Source organism: Nerophis lumbriciformis, linkage group LG24 (assembly GCF_033978685.3).
Source record: "Nerophis lumbriciformis linkage group LG24, RoL_Nlum_v2.1, whole genome shotgun sequence".
NCBI classification, from domain to species: domain Eukaryota; kingdom Metazoa; phylum Chordata; class Actinopteri; order Syngnathiformes; family Syngnathidae; genus Nerophis; species Nerophis lumbriciformis.
The window spans coordinates 22,286,004-22,309,000 of NC_084571.2; the positions used below are offsets into that span (position 1 = coordinate 22,286,004).

The 22,997-nt window shown below is 40.5% G+C and overlaps 1 protein-coding gene across 4 annotated transcripts in view; it reads right to left on the reverse strand.

The window, feature by feature from the left end:
• Nucleotides 1-22,997, reverse strand: part of erap1b (endoplasmic reticulum aminopeptidase 1b) — an 81,099-nt gene that overhangs the window by 28,353 nt on the left and 29,749 nt on the right. For 3 of the 4 annotated variants that reach the window (XM_061981806.1, XM_061981810.2, XM_061981808.1), the window contains exons 10-14: nucleotides 19,934-20,017; nucleotides 19,706-19,854; nucleotides 13,755-13,837; nucleotides 13,505-13,688; nucleotides 9,269-9,425 (exon numbers count right to left, since the gene is read on the reverse strand). In XM_061981806.1, coding sequence (XP_061837790.1) covers nucleotides 9,269-9,425; nucleotides 13,505-13,688; nucleotides 13,755-13,837; nucleotides 19,706-19,854; nucleotides 19,934-20,017 — 657 coding nt within the window. The remainder of the gene's footprint in view (nucleotides 1-9,268; nucleotides 9,426-13,504; nucleotides 13,689-13,754; nucleotides 13,838-19,705; nucleotides 19,855-19,933; nucleotides 20,018-22,997) is intronic. The other variant, XM_061981807.1, reaches the window with a different exon arrangement.

Sequence of the window (22,997 nt, forward strand, 5' to 3'; positions counted from 1 at the left end):
CAAAAACACTGTTTGAATATATTATCATATATTTGTACATATTTATGTTTAAAAAATATGCGATTGCATTGAGTGCATGTATTTTTTCCGTCAAAATGGAAAAAACTAATACATTTAGTAAGAAAATATAAAGTATTTTAATGACACATTTTATTTCCAGGCTTTCAAGGGCCAAATAAAATGATGTGGTGGGCCAGATCTGGCCTCCAGGACCTTGAGTTTGACACATTTTTATTGCTGTTTTAACAGTAATATGTATCCCTTAGGGCTGTGAATCTTTGCTACTTTGAACCCAGCGACTTGTTAAATTGTGCGACTAATTTATGGATTATTTTTTCGCTGACGGCCATAATGCAAAAAGTTTTTAGAAAAAAAAAAGCAAACAACACTGAATAGGTGTTTGTGCTATGATGCCATTTTTTGGACATGTTTGCTCACTGCAGGTTCTGCAATGCCACATTGCGCTTCTGTTTACACTGACCTTTGAACCGGAAGTACAATTGCCGTCTTTGAGCCGCACATAGTGTTCTACTGGTATGGGTTCTTAATTCATCAGTCCAAGCAACGTTGGTAAGTTTTACACTATAACAAACAATTTGTATTTACTAAACGATCCCATGTGTGATGTCTGAAGGGGTGTTATCATGCATATTTGTATTTGCTATCGTAATGTGATGAAGCTAGCGTCGTTAGTATTAACTAATATGCTAACACATTTACGTGTGTCTTTGCCAGTATTTTTAATTTACAATAGCATTCTTTTTGTGTTGTTTTAGTTTCATGAATTCACCAAAATGTCACCGTGAAATTATTGAGTCTGTTTAGCTGATTGGAGAGCTAGCTTCCGCAGCTAGTGGGTCCATGACAATGCTTTCTTGTGGACTCGAGTCACATGACTTGGACTCGAGTTTCACTGGATTCAGAATAAAACCAAATGCTGTCTTACCCAACAATGTTAGTATTTGAATATTGTTACTTGAAGACTTATTCCTGGTTACAATTATACTGTTAAGAAAGTATTGTCTTATACTTTGCCTAAAATGAGAATGCATCATAATCAGTGGCGGCTGGTGAATTTTGTTTTAGGTGGGGCAGAAAGTTTGTCAACCAAACCCCTGTAGGGGGGTCATCCTCCCCCAGAAGATTTCTTTGTGATTTTCACATACAAATATTGAAGATCTTTGCTCCTTCTCAACTCTGTGGTAATATTATTTTCATAAAATACAACCAATAGTACGTTAATGTTAAATCTTACTTGTGAAAAGTAATCCCCCGATTCCTATTTTCAACAGTCCGCTCATTTGAGTAGGAAAACGCTGAACACCAGCCCGGCATCTTTGTTTTCTACCTGTCAACTGTCAGTTTAGGCTGCTCGCCGACTCCTCATCACCACTTAAAGACGGCCAAATTGCTCGCGTCACAGCAGCCAATGCTGCGTCTACTTATAAGATGTCTATGGTTATAATGTCATTGCAAACACGGCAATCTGTTGCGTCCACTGCAGTTCGCTACTTTATTCATACTTTTTGTCGTGATTTTTTTTAAGCAGGGTTGCATGAGGTACCTACACATAACGTTACGTTACGTTAGTCAATGTATCACACACAGTAACGTAACGTTAGACGGCGGTCAGCAGCACCGCGTATTTTAGCCACCTACAAAAAGACAAACAGTCAAATAAAGGTCAGTTAAAATGTATTAAGGATATGTGTACATATTGCTTAGAGCCCTGACATCTAAAAAGTACAACTCTGTTCATTGTTATGTTGATGTATTTGTTATGTTTTTCATGTGTACGCACACATCAACACACATACAGTATGAGATGAGATCAATGAGATAAGGTAAGAACAGGACAGAAACTGCTGTGGAACTAGTTACAATGCAATATGCCATGGAAATACAATGTTAACACTTTTGTGCAAATAAGTACAGTTGCACTTGTTTTTTCAAATGTGTTTATTCTGTAAAGGAATGAGTTAAATGTTTAAAATGACTGGTTAATAGTGCTATTATGAAGTGCAATGTCACCACTATTTTTTTTCCTGCAATTTCAAATGCACTTCCATCCATCCATCCATCTTCTTCCGCTTATCCGAGGTCGGGTCGCGGGGGCAGCAGCCTAAGCAGGGAAGCCCAGACTTCCCTCTCCCCAGCCACTTCGTCCAGCTCCTCCCGGGGGATCCCGAGGCGTTCCCAGGCCAGCCGGGAGACATAGTCTTCCCAACGTGTCCTGGGTCTTCCCCGTGGCCTCCTACCGGTCGGACGTGCCCTAAACACCTCCCGAGGGAGGCGATCGGGTGGCATCCTGACCAGATGCCCGAACCACCTCATCTGGCTCCTCTCGATGTGGAGGAGCAGCGGCTTTACTTTGAGCTCCCCCCGGATGACAGAGCTTCTCACCCTATCTCTAAGGGAGAGCCCTGCCACCCGGCGGAGGAAACTCATTTCGGCCGCTTGTACCCGTGATCTTGTCCTTTCGGTCAAAACCAAAGCTCATGACCATAGGTGAGGATGGGAACGTAGATCGACCGGTAAATTGAGAGCTTTGCCTTCCGGCTCAGCTCCTTCTTCACCACAACGGATCGATACAGCGTCCGCATTACTGAAGATGCCGCACCGATCCGCCTGTCGATCTCACGATCCACTCTTCCCTCACTCGTGAACAAGACTCCGAGGTACTTGAACTCCTCCACTTGGGGCAGGGTCTCCTCCCCAACCCGAAGATGGCATCCCACCCTTTTCCGGGCGAGAACCATGGACTCGGACTTGGAGGTGCTGATTCTCATCCCAGTCGCTTCACACTCGGCTGCGAACCGATCCAGCGAGAGCTGAAGATCCTGGCCAGATGAAGCCATCAGGACCACATCATCTGCAAAAAGCAGAGACCTAATCCTGCAGCCACCAAACCAGATCTCCTCAACGCCTTGACTGCGCCTAGAAATTCTGTCCATAAAAGTTATGAACAGAATCGGTGACAAAGGGCAGCCTTGGCGGAGTCCAACCCTCACTGGAAACGTGTCCGACTTACTGCCGGCAATGCGGACCAAGCTCTGACACTGATCATACAGGGAGCGGACCGCCAAAATCAGACAGTCCGATACCCCATACTCTCTGAGCACTCCCCACAGGACTTCCCGAGGGACACGGTCGAATGCCTTCTCCAAGTCCACAAAACACATGTAGACTGGTTGGGCAAACTCCCATGCACCCTCAAGGACCCTGCCGAGAGTATAGAGCTGGTCCACAGTTCCACGACCAGGACGAAAACCACACTGTTCCTCCTGAATCCGAGGTTCGACTATCCGGCGTAGCCTCCTCTCCAGTACACCTGAATAGACCTTACCGGGAAGGCTGAGGAGTGTGATCCCACGATAGTTAGAACACACCCTCCGGTTCCCCTTCTTAAAGAGAGGAACCACCACCCCGGTCTGCCAATCCAGAGGTACCGCCCCCGATGTCCACGCGATGCTGCAGAGTCTTGTCAACCAAGACAGCCCCACAGCATCCAGAGCCTTAAGGAACTCCGGGCGGATCTCATCCACCCCCGGGGTCTTGCCACCGAGGAGCTTTTTAACTACCTCAGCAACCTCAGCCCCAGAAATAGAAGAGCCCACCACAGATTCCCCAGGCACTGCTTCCTCATAGGAAGACGTGTTGGTGGGATTGAGGAGGCCTTCGAAGTATTCCCTCCACCGATCCACAACATCCGCAGTCGAGGTCAGCAGAACACCATCCTCACCATACACGGTGTTGATAGTGCACTGCTTCCCCTTCCTGAGGCGGCGGATGGTGGTCCAGAATCGCTTCGAAGCCGTCCGGAAGTCGTTTTCCATGGCTTCCCCGAACTCCTCCCATGTCCGAGTTTTTGCCTCCGCAACCGCTGAAGCCGCACACCGCTTGGCCTGTCGGTACCTGTCCGCTGCCTCAGGAGTCCTATGAGCCAAAAGAACCCGATAGGACTACTTCTTCAGCTTGACGGCATCCCTCACCGCCGGTGTCCACCAACGGGTTCTAGGATTACCGCCACGACAGGCACCAACTACCTTGCGGCCACAGCTCCAATCAGCTGCCTCGACAATAGAGGCGCGGAACATGGTCCACTCGGACTCAATGTACAGCACCTCCCTCGTGACATGTTCAAAGTTCTTCCGGAGGTGGGAATTGAAACTCTCTCTGACAGGAGATTCTGCCAGACGTTCCCAGCAAACCCTCACAATGCGTTTGGGCCTGCCAGGTCTGTCCGGCATCCTCCCCCACCATCGCAGCCAACTCACCACCAGGTGGTGATCGGTTGAAAGCTCCGCCCCTCTCTTCACCCGAGTGTCCAAAACATGAGGCCGCAAATCCGATGACACAACTACAAAGTCGATCATGGAACTGCGGCCGAGGGTGTCCTGGTGCCAAGTGCACATATGGACACCCTTATGTTCGAACATGGTGTTCATTATGGACAATCTGTGACGAGCACAAAAGTCCAATAACAGAACACCACTCGGGTTCAGATCCGGGCGGCCATTCTTCCCAATCACGCCTCTCCAGGTTTCACTGTCGCTGCCAACATGAGCATTGAAGTCTCCCAGTAGAACGAGGGAATCACCCGGGGGAGCACTCTCAAGTACTCCCTCGAGCGAATCCAAAAAGGGTGGGTACTCTGAGCTGCGGTTTGGCGCGTAAGCGCAAACCACAGTCAGGACCCGTCCCCCCACCCGAAGGCGGAGGGAAGCTACCCTCTCGTCCACCGGGTTGAACTCCAACGTGCAGGCTCTGAGCCGGGGGGCAACAAGAATTGCCACCCCAGCCCGTCGCCTCTCATTGCCGGCAACGCCAGAGTGGAAGAGAGTCCAGCCCCTCTCGAGAGAACTGGTTCCAGAGCCCTTGCTGTGCGTCGAAGTGAGTCCGACTATATCTAGCCGGAACTTCTCAACCTCGCGCACTAGCTCAGGCTCCTTCCCCCCCAGCGACGTGACGTTCCACGTCCCAAGAGCTAGCTTCTGTAGCCGAGGATCGGACCGCCAAGTGCCCTGCCGTCGGCTGCCGCCCAGCTCACACTGCACCCGACCTCTATGGCCCCTGCTATGGGTGGTGAGCCCATTGGAGGGGGGACCCACGTTGCCTCTTCGGGCTGTGCCCGGCCGGGCCCCATGGGGACAGGCCCGGCCACCAGGCGCTCGCCATCGTGCCCCACCTCCGGGCCTGGCTCCAGAGGGGGGCCCCGGTGACCCGCGTCCGGGCGAGGGAAATCTGGGTCCTTTATTTGTATTCGTCATAGAGGTCTTCAAATGCACTTGTTTTAATAAATAAAAAAAGCGTTTTAAAAGCATACACAATCTGTGTAAATATATTAGTCTGTGGTTAAAAGAACTTGAAAGGACTCGAAACTCAAAATGCAGGACTTGGGACTTGACTTGAGACTTTCCAGTCTTGACTTTGGACTTGACTTGGGACTTGCCTGTCTTGACTCGGGACTTGACTCGAGGCTTGAGACTTATTTGTGACTTGCAAAACAATGACTTGGTCCCACCTCTGCTCATAAATAACTGCTGAAAACATAATTTACATACAATTATGTAGTGCTAAAATAAACTAAATTAATAATGCATATGCTTCTTAGATCAACTAAACTAAAATTACAGAGTAAATGAAAATACAGCCTTACCAATTTAGTCATAATTCTTGCGCTTAGGAAACTTCTTTGTGACTTTTGCTCTAGACTTCTTCTGTTTGTTTTATATTGTCATTACTGCCACAAGTGGTGAAAAGGTGTCTTAAAACTGAGTACCACTGCAACATAACTTTGTTTTACCAAGCATGGGAAAAAAGAAAGTGAGTGTGAAGGACAGTGCTGAGGAGAAGTGGATGATATTTATTGAGTTAAATAAATAATTAATGAAAAACATGACCGAGCATGTCGCCAACTTGGCAAAGCAATTTGAGCGCATCACTGCTAGTTTGGACCATACTGAAGCAGAATGAGTCTAACACCAGTCAAAGATGTTAAAATGATATCTAAAAGTTAGACATTTATCAATGAAAATATGGGAAAACTGTCGATAGTGTGTTTGACGGAGAAGCGGCTCTAAGGAAATACCATGGAAGTCTACTCTCCAGGGTACATTATTATTACATTAATTTTTTTTTTTAAATACTGTATTTGTTTATAGCACCGTATTTTTCGGACTATAAGGCGCACTTAATTTCATTTTTCTCAAACGTCCACACTGCGCATACCATATTTTTCGGACTATAAGTCGCCGTTTTTTTCATAGTTTGGCCAGGGGTGCGACTTATACTCAGGAGCGACTTATGTGTGAAATTATTAACACATTACCGTAAAATATCAAATAATATTATTTAGCTCCTTCACGTAAGAGACTAGATGTATAAGATTTCATCGGATTTAGCGATTAGGAGTGACAGATTGTTTGGTAAACGTATAGCATATGTTATAGATATTTGAATGACTTTTACCATAATATGTTACGTTAACATACCAGGCACGTTCTCAGTTGGTTATTTATGCGTCATATAACGTACACTTATTCAGCCTGTTGTTCACTATTCTTTATTTATTTTAAATTGCTTTTCAAATGTCTATTCTTGGTGTTGGGTTTTATCAAATAAATTTCCCCAAAAAATGCGAATTATACTCCAGTGCGACTTATATATGTTTTTCCCCTTCTTTAATATGCATTTTCGGCCGGTGTGACTTATACTCCGAAGCGACTTATACTCCGAAAAATACGGTACTTGGATTCATACAGATGCAGGGGTTGCGTGAATTCTAATGAGGAGTGCTTTAGTTGATATACTTTTTAAATGTTAATATCGCCAACAGTCACCTTTATTTACCGTATTTTACAGACTATAAGGTGCATTTAAAATCTTTTTTTTTTCCTCAAAACTCCACAGTGCGCCCTATAACCCGATGCACCTAATGTACGGAATAATTCTGGTTTTGCTAACCGACCTCGAAGCTATTTTATTTGGTACATGGTGTAATGATAAGTGACCAGTAGATGGCAGTCACACATAGGGATGATACTCGAAACCGGTTTTCCCGGTTGTTCGATAAGAAAAGAACCGAGTCCTTGGACTTGAATCCCTTTTTGAGAACCGGTACCAGTTATCGAGACCACTATAGTAAAGAAAAAGAGTTGGTTCTTTATTCGAATACCTGGGAACAAATCCCGTCCCGACAAGAAATGCCCCGTGGGACATCACAAGAAATGACGTCACGTAGCTCAGTCATTAGGCGCAGAGGGGGAAAGCAGGAAAAAAATGGACCGGAAAAAGCGCTCCAAGGCATGGCTTCATTTCACCAAAAAAAACGAGGAAGCGGCAATATACAATTATTGCCAGGCTTTGCTCTCGTGTAAGGGGGGGAAGCACAACAAGCGTGTCGTGTCTTCAACACGCGTTGAAGCAGCGACAGAGACGACGAAGAACGCCCCTCTTCTTCTGCCAGCTGCCCCAGTCCCAGATACAGTGGCGGTGACGCCGGTGAGTAACTAACATTAACTGTTGCTGGTTAAATTCCATATCTGCTCACTTGTAGTAACGTTACCTCTTATGTCAACCAGGACTGCAGTAATGTTAGCCAGACTAACGTTACCTAAGCATAGTCAGTGGCTAACGGTAACGTTAACGTGAGCCTTTTTGTATGTTTCTGATAACGTTAATGTTATCTTGTAGCCTACATCACGACAGAGTTTGCAAGTCTGTCTAATAAACTAGTGCTTTCTTTATTTCTTTAGTTTATTTGGAACATGAACACACTTACAGTATAATACATCACAGTTTCATATCATTTCACTTTACAGGAGTAGGAAGAAGTAAAGCTTATTTAATCCTACCCCTTTCCCACTTCGTAGCGTTTACAAATATATACATCATTTACTGACCTTTTTATAACAAAATATCTGTGAATTAGTATATACAACAGTTTTGTAATATGTAATTAATTAATTAAGTCATTATTAATATACTGAGATGAAGAATATCTTATTTTCAATAAGGTTGAAAGTATTTCTCACAATTCTTCTTCTTTGTACTTTGTAAGCACTATTCATTTGAACAACCTCTTAAACTGGATAATATCAGTGCAATGTTTAACTTCTTTACTTAATCCATTCCATCATTTAATTCCACATCATTTTAGCTGTTTGCAATTTTACCAAATCATCGAACTTTAATATTTTTTACTCAATAAATAAAGTGTTTGTATGTTCTCTATATCCAACATTATGTATCAGTCTAATTATTTTTTTTTGTAACACGGTTAACAAATGTAGCGCACATTTGTAGTTATTTCCCCACATTTCTGCACAATAACTCAGATATGGTAATACTATAGTAGCAAGCAGTAGAGAATGTGAAGTGATTTGTTAAACCAAATATTGTGTGTTTTTTTCCATATACAACAACCTATCTGGACTCGATAAGAGAATGGTACACGTTGATTTGAGGCACAAGTGTTCTGAATTAAGAGCTCCATCACAGAACCAATCAAGCTTGCAAGTTGAGGTACAAACCCCAGAACCATGCATTTGTTCTGGGGTTTTCTGGTGGTGACCCTCGCCCCATCCTTGTTTGTGAATGACTGAGAATTTCATGGAAGCTGCTTTTATACCCAATCATGGTACCCACCTGTTCCCAATTAGCCTGTTCACCTGTGGGATGTTCCAAATAACTGTTTGATGACCATTTTTTGCACATGTTACAGGCATCAAATTCCAAATGAGCTAATATTTGCAAAAAATAACAAAGTTTACCAGTTCGAATGTTAAGTATCTTGGCTTTGCAGTGTATTCAATTGAATATAGGTTGAAAAGGATTTTCAAATCATTGTATTCTGTTTTTATTTACCATTTACACAACGTGCCAACTGTTTTGGGTTTTGTACTTCTGGATCTCTGACACTTAGTGTGCAATTCACCCGAGAAGACCTACTAGCTTAGCTGCTAACGACTAAAGGAGCGGTCACGCTTGCTAGTCTCGACTGACACACCAACACAACAGCAAAGCATTCTGGGATTTGATATATGAAGGTGGGCGAACTCTAATGAATGTGGTTTGAGTTTGACATGTTGACATTTGCATGCTAATAAAATCATTAGGCCCAACCCCGTTACATCCCATCTATCGACGCATTAAAACCAGCCATGCCACATTTCACTCTTTAAGTGACTTAATTGCTTTTCTAATCCCCAGGCAAAAACATTAAAACCCTAAAAGGTATAATGTTCACAACGCCGCCTTTGCTAACCTTCATGCTTATCTCCAATTGAGTGATTTCTCTCTTCTCTATCAGCTTGTAGATAGGTAAGAGTTCTCCGAGGCCCTGACTCACGGCCATGATGTCAGTCTCTTTGGAAAGATACGTGGACAAGTCCAGAGCTGTCGCCAGGTCCACTTTCCCTATGCTGCAACACATACACCACAAAAGAGGTTAATGGGGAACACAAGCTACACTTTATGTTCCATTAATAAGCATTACACCACACGATTTACTAAAGCACATATATAAAACAACCTTAGGAATTCATTAATTAAAACTATTAAAATTACCAAAAAATAATCACCACTTCTCCTTTTATTGACACTTTAGTGTGTAATTTCCAGCCATACTGCATAATCAAAACACACTGACCGAATATACAGTGGGTACGGAAACTATTTCAGACTCCTTTAAATCTAAAATCCAAAAAATTCATTTTATTTGTCATTAATGTACACTCAGCAGAAAAAACAGAAATGTAGAAATAAAAAAAACTCAACATGTAGATAAGTATTTAGACCCTTTGTTCAATACTTTGTTGATGTACCTTTGACAGCAAATGCAGAATTAAGTCTTTTTGAAAACGATACCACAAGCTTGGCACACATATCTTTGGGGAGTTTCACTCATTCCTCTTTGCAGCAACTTTTAAGCTCCATCAGGTTGGATGGGAAGTGTTGGTTTTCACCCAGGATGTCTCTGTAAATTGCTGCAATCATCTTTCTCTCTATCTTTACTAGTCTCCCTAGTTCCTGCGCTGAAAACCATCCCCACAGCATGATTCTGCCACCACCATGCTTCACTGTACGGACGGTATTGGCCTGGTTCAAGCCAAAAAGTTAAATCTTTGTCCCATCAGACCAAATAATTTTGTTTCTCATGGTCTGAGAGTCTTTCAGGTGCATTTTAGCAAACTCTTACTAGGAAACGGCTTCCGTTTGGCCATTCTACCATACAGGCCTGATTGGTGCATTGCTGCACAGATGGTTGTCCTTCTGGAAGGTTCTCCTCTCTCCATAGAGGAATGCTGTCGCTCTGACAGTGTGACCATGGGGTTTTTGGTCACGTCCCTGACTAGACTAAGATGAATGCAGCAATGTACAGATACATCCTGGCTGAAAACCAACACTTCCCATCCAACTTGATGGAGCTTGAGAGCTGCTGCAAAGAGGAATGGGTGAAACTGTACAAAAAATAGGTGTGCCAAGTTTGTGGCATCATATTCAAGAAGACTTGAGGCTCTAATTGCTGCCAAAGGTGCATCAACAAAGTATTGAGCAAGATGTGTCAAGATGGGGTTCTTAGTGAGAAATAAAATGAACTTTTTATATTTTAGCAAATAGCTGCAACGAAACAAAGAGTGAAACAATTTAAAGGGGTCTGAATACTTTCCGTACCCTCTGTACTGTTGTTTGGCCTGGAAAATACAATCAAATGTTGTTGCATTTTTACAACAGTTAGCATTAAGGCGTTGCCTCCCAAAAAACAAGACAAGAATGAATGCAAGAACTTCAAACGGGACCTATGAGATTTTGCTCCACATTTAAAACCCTTTCTTGTGACCTAGATCAGGGGCTCTTAACCCTTTTGACCTTATTACTCTTTATTTAAATTGTATTCAATAATTATATGTAACCTACTTACAGTTTACAACCTTGTCAAATGATACAAGACCAAGTGTTAATCACAAAGATGTATTGTTTATTTAACACATAAACCTTAGACTTAGGTCAGGCTGATTAGAAAAATAAGTACTGCATATACAAATATACTGCATAAGAAGGTACTGACAAAAATAAATGTACATATAATTATGTTGTGCTAAAATAAATGAACTAAATTAATAATGAATGTTTCTTAACTAAACTGTCAATAAAATTAAAGTGCAAATGAAAATACAGTTTCACCACTTAAGTTATAATGTCTGTGCATAAGACACTTCTCTATGACTTTAGCTCCAGACTGCTTCTGTTGGTTTGATATTGTCTTTACTGCCGCAAGTGGTGGAAATGGGTATTACAACTTAGTACTGCTGCGGGCCTGCGGCCCATACGGACCACAGCTGAGAAATTTTGGGCAGCCCTCGAGGTCGGCCCTATAGTTAAGAAACACTCGTCTACAGTATGTATTGGATACGGGGCGGCGTGGCGAAGTTGGTAGAGTGGCCGTGCCAGCAATCGGAGGGTTGCTGGTTACTGGGGTTCAATCCCCACCTTCTACCATCCTAGTCACGTCCGTTGTGTCCTTGGGCAAGACACTTCACCCCTTGCTCCTGATGGCTGCTGGTTACCGCCTTGAATGGCAGCTCCCACCATCAGTGTGTGAATGGGTGAATGGGTGAATGTGGAAATACTGTCAAAGCGCTTTGAGTACCTTGAAGGTAGAAAAGCGCTATACAAGTATAACCCATTTATCATTTATTTATATGCTTTTGTGTAAATTTTGCTCCACAGTCACTTTTATAATCAGTTTTTTGAGTTTGTCTGCAATAGGGTTGTCCCGATACCAATATTTTGGTACCGGTACCAAAATGTATTTCGATACTTTTTGACACCTTTTGATACTTTTCTAAATAAAGGGGACCACAAAAAATTGCATTATTGGCTTTATTTTAACAAAAAATTGCATTATTGGCTTTATTTTAACAAAAGATCTTAGGGTACATTAAACATATGTTTCTTATTGCAATCCAAGAACAATTGAGCCCTAAATAAAATAGTGAACATACTAGACAACTTGTCTTTTAGTACCGGTAGTAAGTAAACAAACAAAGGCAACTAATTAGTCTGCTGATGTAAAATCATGAGGAACAAGCTGTAAAAATTGATTATTAATCTACTTGTTCATTTGTGGTTAATATCTGTTTATTTTCTTTTTCAACATGTTCTATCTACACTTCTGTTAAAATGTAATAATCACTTATTCTTCTGTTGCTTAATGCTTTACATTAGTTTTGGATGATACCACAAATTTAGGTATCAATCCAAAACATTATACGGAATCACCCGGTCAAACCATTAGATACATCTGCACACTCTCCGATCGATTCATAAAAACAGCAGTAAAAAGTTGGTTTTAGCAGGTGTTGTTATGCGCATGCCACGGTTATATGAAAATAATACTTTATTCTACCTTACCTTTTTTGTGTTTCCTCATAGCCTGAAGGAGAGGGGAGGAGCTCCCACCCATCTGGCTGACAGCTTGACTTAATGTCCAAATAAGTACGTCCACCTCGCTGTGACATCACAACGTAGCCCAGGCCTGGGCAATTATTTTGACTCGGGGGCCAAATATAGAGAAAAAAATGTGTCTGGGGCTAGAATATCTATTTTTAGGAACACCAATACAAAACCTTAAAATAATATCTGATTGAATGCTAAAAACCTTATGACAGACCGCCTGAAAAATGGAATGGAACTAAAACATTTTTACTGAATGAGACACCTAGAATGTACATGGAAATAAAGAAAGTGTGATTTACAATATTAACTATAAACAATAAAACGCTGAATATTGACAACATAAGAACGTCACACCCCCTCTCGATCGACATATTTTACAATCAAGCGAAACACAACAAAAATTAAACAAACACAGTGAAATATGAACGCGAAGGGTAAAAAAAACACACCTACAATCTGATACATCTGATACATCACTAAGCTTTAGAACTTTGTTGTAAAAATCTCCTTCCGCGTCTGTCCCTGACACCCGCATGTCAGGCTGGCCGCTCTGGAAACACTCTGTGGAAACGCTCCCCACCCACACTGCTTTGTCTGAGCTGCTGTGACGTAGATTACCATAGTAACTAATCAGATTACCATAATAACTCGTATAACACTCAAAAGTGCAGATTTCAACCACTTTGTATAGTTCAAGACTTACGTTCATTTGAAAACATCACTGCACATCATAATGGCAGCTACAGTTTCCATTTTAAAAATCTAAAAATATTTTTTGGGAATGTCTGGCAGGCCAGATTAAAAAACTTAACGGGTCGCAAGTGGCCCCGGGGCCTTAATTTGCCTAAGTCTGACTGACGTAGCCAGACTGCAAAACCCCGCGAACAGAGGCATCCAAAACTCACGCCAAAATGCATGATCTTAACCAGCATATGTATCATTCAGAAAAGACTAAAATCCTAACAAGTCCTCTTTAAAAGTACTTTTAGCAAGATGCAAACTTTCTTAAAGATACAGAAACCTTGGAACTTGTTTCCCTGACCTGGCAAGCCGGAAGACGTCGTGTATGAGGCTGGCTCTGTCTTTGCCGCTCAGCGCATTGTGGTTGTCTTGCAGCAGTTTAATGATGGCGCGCCAACCTTTATTGGCATAGTGGACAATGTAGTAGCCGCTCATGTCCACGTTGAACTTCAGCCACTCGACCTCATCTGGCAGGCGCAGGATGTCTGCGGGCGAGCAGTCACATTAAACATGTCAATCCAAAGTGAAAAGTGTGGAAATCAGCTTCTTACCCGCCTCTGACTTCATCAGGTGATGCTGTGTTGTGTTGGAAACACTAGTCTTGTAGGTCAGAGGGATCCACCAAACAAATCTGCTTCATGGGAAAATTTAATAAATTATGAAATAATTAATTAAATTGTGAAATAAATAATTCAATTATGAAATAATACAATTAATTAAATATTGAAATAATTAAATAGTTAAATTAATATACATTTACATTAATTATATGACAGATTTAATAACACAAGTATTTTAATTTAACATTAAATTAATTCATGACACAATTATGTAATCGTCTAAAATTGTATTTATTTATATATTTATTCCATTTGGCCTCATTTGACCCTCCATATGTGTGTGCATGCGTGCGTGCATAAATACACTGCTGGTAATTAGTGTGCGTCATATCTCTTTTATGTCGAAATATTTTTGAAATGTCGCAAGACCCATAAAAACAGCAACGGCGCTGGTAGTAATAATTATAGCTACAACTTGATGCGTCACACCCCTACGAGGCATGTGGCCTGGTTAGGGCGTGAATCTGTGGGCACCTAACAATTCGATCCGATTCCGATACCTGGGGTAACGATTTGATTCAGAATCTATTCGATTTTTGCAATATATTATATGGTACAATAATTATATTGAAACTTTTTCGAAACAGGTTACATGTTAGAAAAGCTCCTTCTATTTGCATGGAGATGGCCTCAAAACGTCTTTTCAAAATGGATTTTTACAAAACCCAAAACCAGTGAAGTTGGCACATTGTGTGAATGGTAAATAAAAACAGAATACAATGATTTGCAAATCCTTTTCAACTTGTAAATAGACTGCAAAGACAAGATATTTAATGTTCGAACTGAGAAACGTAATTATTTTTGCAAATAATCATTAACTTAGAATCTAATGGCAGCAACATATTGCAAAAAAGTTGTCACAGGGGCATTTCTCCCACTGTGTTACATGGCCTTTCCTTTTAACAACACTCAGTAAATGTTTGGGAACTGAGGAGACACATTTTTGAAGCTTTTCAGGTGGAATTCTTTCCCATTCTGGATTGATGAACAGCTTAAGTTGTTCAACAGTCCATAATGCGCAACACGATTTCAATGGGAGACAGGTCTGGACTACAGGCAGGCCAGTCTAGTACCCACACTCTTTTACTATGAAGCCACACTGTTGTAACACGTGGCTTGGCATTGTCTTGCTGAAATAAGCAGGGGCGTCCATGATAACGTTGCTTGGATGGCAACATATGTTGCTCCAAAACCTGTATGTACCTTTCAGCATTAATGGTACCTTCACAGGTGTGTAAATTACCCATGCCTTTGGCTCTAATACACCCCATTACCATCACAGATGCTGGCTTTTCAACTTTGTGCCTATAACAATCCGGATGGTTATTTTCCTCTTTGTTCCGGAGGACACAACATCCACAGTTTCCAAAAACAATTTGAAATGTGGACTCGTCAGACCACAGAACACTTTTCCACTTTGCATCAGTCCATCTTAAATGAGCTCGGGCCCGGCGAAGCCGGCGGCGTTTCTGGGTGTTGTTGATAAATGGCTTTGGCTTTGCATAGTAGATTTTTAACTTGCACTAATAAATATAGCGACAAACTGTAGTTACTGACAGTGGTTTTCTGACGTGTTCCTGAGCCCATGTGGTGATATCCTTTACACACTGATGTTGCTTTTTGACGCAGCACCGCCTGAAGGATCGAAGGTTCGTAATATCATCGCTTACATGCAGTGATTTCTCCAGACTCTCTGAACATTTTGATGATATTACGGACCGTGGATGGTGAATCCCTAAATTCCTTGCAATAGCTCGTTGAGAAATGTTGTTCTTAAACTGTTGGACAATTTGCTCATGCATTTGTTGACAAAGTGGTGACCCTCGCCCCATCCTTGTTTGTGAATGACTGAGCATTTCATGGAAGCTGATTTTATACCCAATCATGGTACCCACCTGTTCCCAATTAGCCTGTTCACTTGTGGGATGTTCCAAATAAGTGTTTGATGAGCATTCCTTAACTTTCTCAGTCTTTTTTGCCACTTGTGCCAGCTTTTTTGAAACATGTTGCAGGCATCAAATTCCAAATGAGCTAATATTTGCAAAAAATAAAGTTTTCCAGTTCGAACGTTAAATATCTTGTCTTTGCAGTCTATTCAATTGAATATAGGTTGAAAAGGATTTGCAAATCATTGTATTCTGTTTTTATTTACCATTTACACAACGTGCCAACTTCACTGGTTTTGGGGTTTGTACCAAAATTGCATTTGTATCCAAATATTGAGGTATTTTCTTAAGCAAATTTTATTTATGCAAGCAAATAAAAACCTGTGATTGATTATGATTAATCACAGTTTAAGAGAATGATTAATCTGATTACAAAAATGTATCACTTGACCTGTCTAATATATATGTTTTGGTTTTATTACTTTTTTTTTAAAGTTATGAATCTATTTAAAATCAGAATGAATATGTATATATATTTTTTGCACTTATAGGTTTCTCAAATACACAAAAGAAAATTGATTTTGCATTATTGTATGTGATCCCTTGAAGTTAGTGCTTTCTCAGTGATAAAAATAACTTCACTGTCTCACCAAGACATTACACAATAGTAAATAATACCAATGTGTTGTTGGTATGTTGGAAGAATCTGTGTTTTTTTAAATAAAGTGTGTCATTTTCATCTATCCATCCATTTTCTACCGCTTGTCCCTTTCGGGGTTTCAGTTAGACAATATTATAAACACGTCAGACGAAGTCTTATTTTTAACGCTATATTGCAATGTGTACCTCATTTGAAACTAGATGAGGCAATTCCTGAAAGAATTGTGTGTGATTGCTCCAATGCTGAAGTTGAACTGAAATGCTGACAGAATGTAAAGTTAAAGTTAAAGTACCAATGATTGTCACACACACGCGAGGTGTGGCGAAATGATTCTCTGCATTTGACCCATCACCCTTGATCACCCCCTGGGAGGTGAGGGGAGCAGTGAGCAGCAGCGGTGGCTGCGCCCGGGAATAATTTTTGGTGATTTAACCCCCAATTCCAACCCTTGATGCTGAGTGCCAAGCAGGGAGGTAACGGGTCCCATTTTGTATAGTCTTTGGTATGACTAGTATGAATGTAAGAATGGTAGTATGAATGTAAGAATAGTTTGAATGTTGAAGATTTTGAATTTCCAGGAAAACCGGAATCTGGTTTGGAATAAGGCTGCAGCTAACGATTATTTTTCTATCGATTAATCTATAGATTATTTTTTCAATTAATCGGTTAATCTATAGATTATTTTTTCGATTAATCTATAGATTATTTTTCCTTTTACCGATTATTTTTTTATTTAAAATGAGGATGAAAAAATAAATGTAGGCCAGTTTTTTCAAAAGGCATGACTTTTATTTACAAAAAAAAAAAGTATGGCCACTCAGTCAACATTGACAACAACATGACAAAATATTCTGTAACAATGTAAACATTTAAAACTTTTAATATTTAACAAAATTAAAAGTAGCTTATTTGCTTTTTAATGTGCAAATATAAAAGTAAACATCCAGTGCAAATCTTAATATTCTGCAATAGTATAAGCATTTCAAAAGTAAAAGTATTGCTTATTTTGCTTTAAAATGTGCAAAAATAAAGATAAACATCCAATACAAAAAAGTGCAAAACGAAATATTCTGTAACAGTGTAAACATTTCAACAAAAGTAAAAGTATTGCTTATTTTGCTTAATAACACAACAATGATAGTATGATTAAAGTGAAAGTTAATTGTTCGTTTGTACATAGTATATGTAACTGTTAATGTTGTAAAAGGTATTTGCACAACTAATTAACGTTAGCGTTAAAGAGGAGCGCGTCTTTGTAAACACTGAACAGGCACGCCAAACGCGCGTCTCAGAGCGAAACCGTGTTTTAGTTTATGAATTTACAACACAGATACAAATGACACATTCATGTTTTTGTGTAATGATGACAACGTTTACTCACGCGGACGATTGACTAGTTGATGGTGATGGCAAGAACGCTGTCGGGTGTTTTCTTTTCAAATGTTCGTTCATAGCCATTGTGCTGCTATGATAGGCCATTTCCGCTCGACACAGTGTGCATACAACAACTGTCAAGTGTTTTGCTTTTTTCGCTGTGCTTATCCCACACTTGAAGGGATGTACCAATGCTGAATGTGGCTTCTGGATTTCACTCAAAAGACCAGACCGTAGTTACTTTTTCCTTTTATTTTCCTTTAGTTTGCAACAGTTTTTCCAACGAAGAAACAGCTTCTTTTTTCTTCTTTAGTCTTTTTAGCAGTCTTTAGCAGTGTTAGTAGACTTTAGTAGACTTTAGTTTCTTTAGCTGTCACTAGCTGTCTTTAGTAGCCTTTAGCTTCTTTAGTAGCCTTTAGCTTCTTTAGTAGGTGAAAAACCTTTAAGGACAAAACACCACAAGATTAACATGCTGTAAAAAATCAATCAATTATCAATCCCATAATTTACAATTATTAATTAGGCTATCAAACTCTTAACCATTAAACAAGTGCAAGAAAATGGACACATCTTTTCCCTTTAAGTTAAAACAGATTTTAAATAAATTGTCTCAACATAAATGCACCAAGATACATATAAAATACATTTAAACCCAGAAACACAATAGATAAATGCAGCAGAAAACCCAATATGCAAATACATAAATACCTAACCAATTAACCACCTATTTTAGATACATATTTAAAATCCATATTCAATATAAATATATTATTAATTTAGCAGTGAAACACTCAATCTTAAACGCTGTCTACTGGTAGAAAAATGCCCCTTTTTCTATGCCCTCACCAGCAGCCAATGATCCAACACAGTTAAATCCAACACTTTAAGTTGAGCGACTTCACCCTCCTGATGAAGCAAACTGCTCCAACATTTATCAAACTAAGCAAAGAATATCAACACTAAACAACAGTTACATAAAACACCGTGTGTATTTAGCCTCCAGACTAAGCACGCTACATGCACACAACTCCCCCGCACCTCCCATCTCACCAGCGCAACAGGTGCGCCACACCCACAAAGAGAACTAAAGTGCAATCTTACCGGCTGTCCGTTCAGCTTTTGGTTTTGGTACACTTTTGGCACAACTCTGGGTTATCTGTAATGAACTAAACCTTTTTCCAAACTGCGCTGGCGTCTTTTGTACTCCTTGATTTGACACAGCGGTCTAATTACCGGACTCGCGCACCAGCAGATGAGACGGGAGCGCGCCGCGTTATACCTGCGCGTGAACGTAAACTGATCGGCTCTGATCATAGAAGCCGACTGGCCGAAATAATGCCGAATTATATACATTTCCTGGGGTTGCCTAGGTGAATAGGGATACGGATGTGCTCTAAGATAAAATATTATTTTATTAAGTGGGGTTTGGCTGGTTGCTAAGCAGCCACGGTTGCGAGCTCGCGCGTCAGCTGACGAGACAGCTGTTCGCCGCTACAACATTTGTCCTGATTAAGAGGAATGTTTTGACAGTGGAATGGTTAATGTGAAAAATGTGGGAGGAGTAATCGACAAAAAAAAGGGTGAAAATAGGGTTTGGAATTTTTTTGAAATTGTAAAAATTATAGTTTCAATTGTTTGAAAAATGAAATGGTGGAAGTTTTAAAAGTAGCCAATTCATTTTGAATGGGAAAGTCCCGGAAAACCTGGAATTCTGGGAAATCTGGGAACTTTTGGAATTTGTCAAGGGAAAGCCCGCGATTCCCGAATAGGCTGAACAGTTTGAAGTTGGAACGGTTTGAATTGGATTAAAAAATGTGGAAGTTAGATCGCGCCAAAATCTGGAGGAAGAAGAAGAAGAAGAAGAAAAACCATATGTGTGAATGCTTTGGAGCATTCACACAATGATAAAATACGATTTGAAAAGTTGAAAGCAAGCAGAAAAAAATAGTATGCTTGCTTACCGTTCAGTGTAGGCAGCGTCCCCGCTCTTCAGGTAACGCTCCTGGGTTAGCCAAACCCCGCGGTTTTTGACCTCCACACTGACCAGCGGGAAGCCCTGCTGTAGCGTCCATGTGTCCATGATGGTCTTGACATTCAAATTGTCATCATACTGTACAAAAACCGTTACTGTACAAACAACCACAACACCTGCATCAGATTGGTGGCCTTCTACAAAGGTGAAAACTTACTGATTTTCCAGATTCGAGGTCGCGTTTGGAGCAGAATTCCTTTTGTTTAGGCGGGGCTTCTTGCAAATCATCCCCATTGCAAATCTAGTTAAGAAATACACATAACATAAAAAAATAGAAATGTATAAAAATTCTCATTTTAAACCATGGGTGCCCAAAATGGAGCCTGCGGGCCAAATTTGGCAAACCCAGTTGTTTTGTTTGGTCCGCTATAGGTGGCTTCACAAATTTAATACATATTTAATACACAATCATTTTTGTTATACCTCTATTCATACGGGAAAGTCCAAAGCGTGCCAAAGTATCATGTCATTTGGACTGAAATAATCTAATAAAAAGGCTAAATAAACGTTATCCATATGTTTAAAGACACATTTTCGTTCATTATAGTATTTGGGGGAAATACATTTAAATTTGGAAAAAAATCGGGTTTTATAGGGCCCTATATACAGCTCAGTACAATAGATTTAAATCAAATGAAATAGACAAAAAACAAAATAAAAAGGTTTTATTTTGCCCGTTTAAATCTAAAAACGTTTACAGTTGCCTCCAATAATTCCATTGAATTATCAATACTTCCTATAGAAAGTGTCCAACTTGTCCAATCCTTAAATTACCTGATAAACTTCATTTGGGGAAAATTCGTAAAAGTACATGGAAATGTATTTGAATTTTTACCATGGCCTGTATGGCGGGGTATCGCTGTGTGATAACAATGTACGGTGTTCCTTCGATTATCTGTCTGTATAACGCGGTATGACTTTATTGTTTATGCTCATAGCAAAGCCAGTGTATGTTAGCATCAAGTTAACGCGTTTTTAGAAAAGTGGAGCCTTACTTTATTTATGTTGCAGCCTTTTTTTCCAGGTTAATTTCTTTGTCGGCATTGAAAAATTGCAACAATGTTTGGCTGAGTCCGCTCTCAGTGCTGCTGGAGTGATCGCCATATGCCGAAGTGCAAGCAGCCATCTGAGTCGGCAACCGAGCGTGAAACGTGGCACCGTTGGAATATACGTAATCTGTGCCCAATAGGACCGGCAGGATTCAGTCAGTGCCAAAAAAGTAGCGAATTTGGTACCCATTTCTAGCGCAATTACATTTCCGCATACTTGGATTCATACAGATGCAGGGGTTGCGTGAATTCTAATGAGCAGTGCTTTAGTTGATATGCAGCAGAGCCTGCTTTTTAAATGTTAATATCGGTAACAGTCACCTTTATTTACCGTATTTTACGGACTATAAGGTGCATTTAAAATCTTTTTTTTTTCTCAAAACTTAACAATGCGCCCTATAACCCGATGCACCTAATGTACGGAATAATTCTGGTTTTGCTTACCGACCTCGAAGCTATTTTATTTGGTACATGGTGTAATAAGTGACCAGTAGATGGCAGTCACACATAAGAGATACATGTAGACTGCAATATAATGGCAGTGACACATAAGGGATACGTGTAGACTAGTGATGTCTGATAATGGCTTTTTTACCGATAGCCGATATTCCAATATTGTCCAACTCTTAATTACCGATACCGATATCAACCGATACCGATATATACAGTCGTGGAATTAACACATTATTATGCCTAATTTTGTTGTGATGCCCCGCTGGATGCATTAAACAATATAACAAGGTTTTCCAAAATAAATCAACTCAAGTTATGGAAAAAAATGCCAACATGGCACTGCCATATTTATTATTGAAGTCACAAAGTGCATTATTTTTTTAACATGCCTCAAAACAATAACAGTGCAATACTTTTTCATAACATGGTCACTGCTGCCTAGTTTCTCTTGTTTTATTCTTATTTTACTGTTATATTTGTATTCTCATTGTTGCTTTTTATTTGTATTCTTATTGTAATATTTTTCTATTTTGTTTCCATTTATACCCCCATTACTTACTTTTTAAATTCGATCTCAATTCTGTACACTGCTGCTGGAATTTTAATTTTCCTGAGGGAACTCTTTTGAAGGAACCAATAAAGTACTATCTATCTATCTATCCAAACAGCAGCTTGGAATTTGGGACATGCTCTCCCTGAGAGAGACTATGAGGAGGTTGAGGTGGGCGGGGGTGGGGTTGGGGTGGGTGGGGGTAGGGGGTAGCAGGGGGTTTATATTGTAGTCCCGGAAGAGTTAGTACTGCAAGGGATTCTGGGTATTTGTTCTGTTGTGCTTATGTTGTGTTACGGTGCGGATGTTCTCCCGAAATGTGTTTGTCATTCTTGTTTGGTGTGGGTTCACAGTGTGGCGCATATTTGTAAATGTGTTAAACTTGTTTATACGGCCACCCTCAGTGTGACCTGTATGGCTGTTGACCAAGTATGCCTTGCATTAATTCGTGATGAGAACAGCCGGTAGATATTATGTGACTCGGACGGCACGCACGCAAAGGAAATGCCTTCAAGGTTTATTGGCACTCTGTACCTCTCCCTACGTCCGTGTACACAGCGGCGTTTTAAAACGTAATACATTTTACTTTTAGAAACCAATACTGATAATTAAGAAACCGATACCGATAATTTCCGATATTACATTTTAAAGCATTTATCGGCCGATAATATCGGCAGCCCAATATTATCAGATATCCCTAGTGTAGACTGCAATATGACTCAAGTAAACAACACCAAAATGTTAAATGTTCCGTTGAAAATATAGAACATTACACACGGCGCTCAAAAATCTATCAAAATGTTTTAGTACGACTTTGGAAAGCTATGAAGCCGCACCGCTTGATGGATCTGTATTTGGGATCTGCATATGTCCTGAAAAATTGCGCACATCCGCTTTTGTAATCCATGCCAACGCCCTAACGGACCGTAGATGGTGAAATCCCTAAATTCTTTGCAATAGCTCTTTGAGAAATGTTGTTCTTAAACTGTTGGACAATTTGCTCACGCATTTGTTGACAAAGTGGTGTCCCTCGCCCCCTCCTTGTTTGTGAAAGACTGAGCATTTCATGGAAGCTGATTTTATACCCAATTATGGCACCCACCTGTTCCCAATTAGCCTGTTCACCTGTGGGATGTTCCAAATACGTGTTTGATGAGCATTCCTCAACT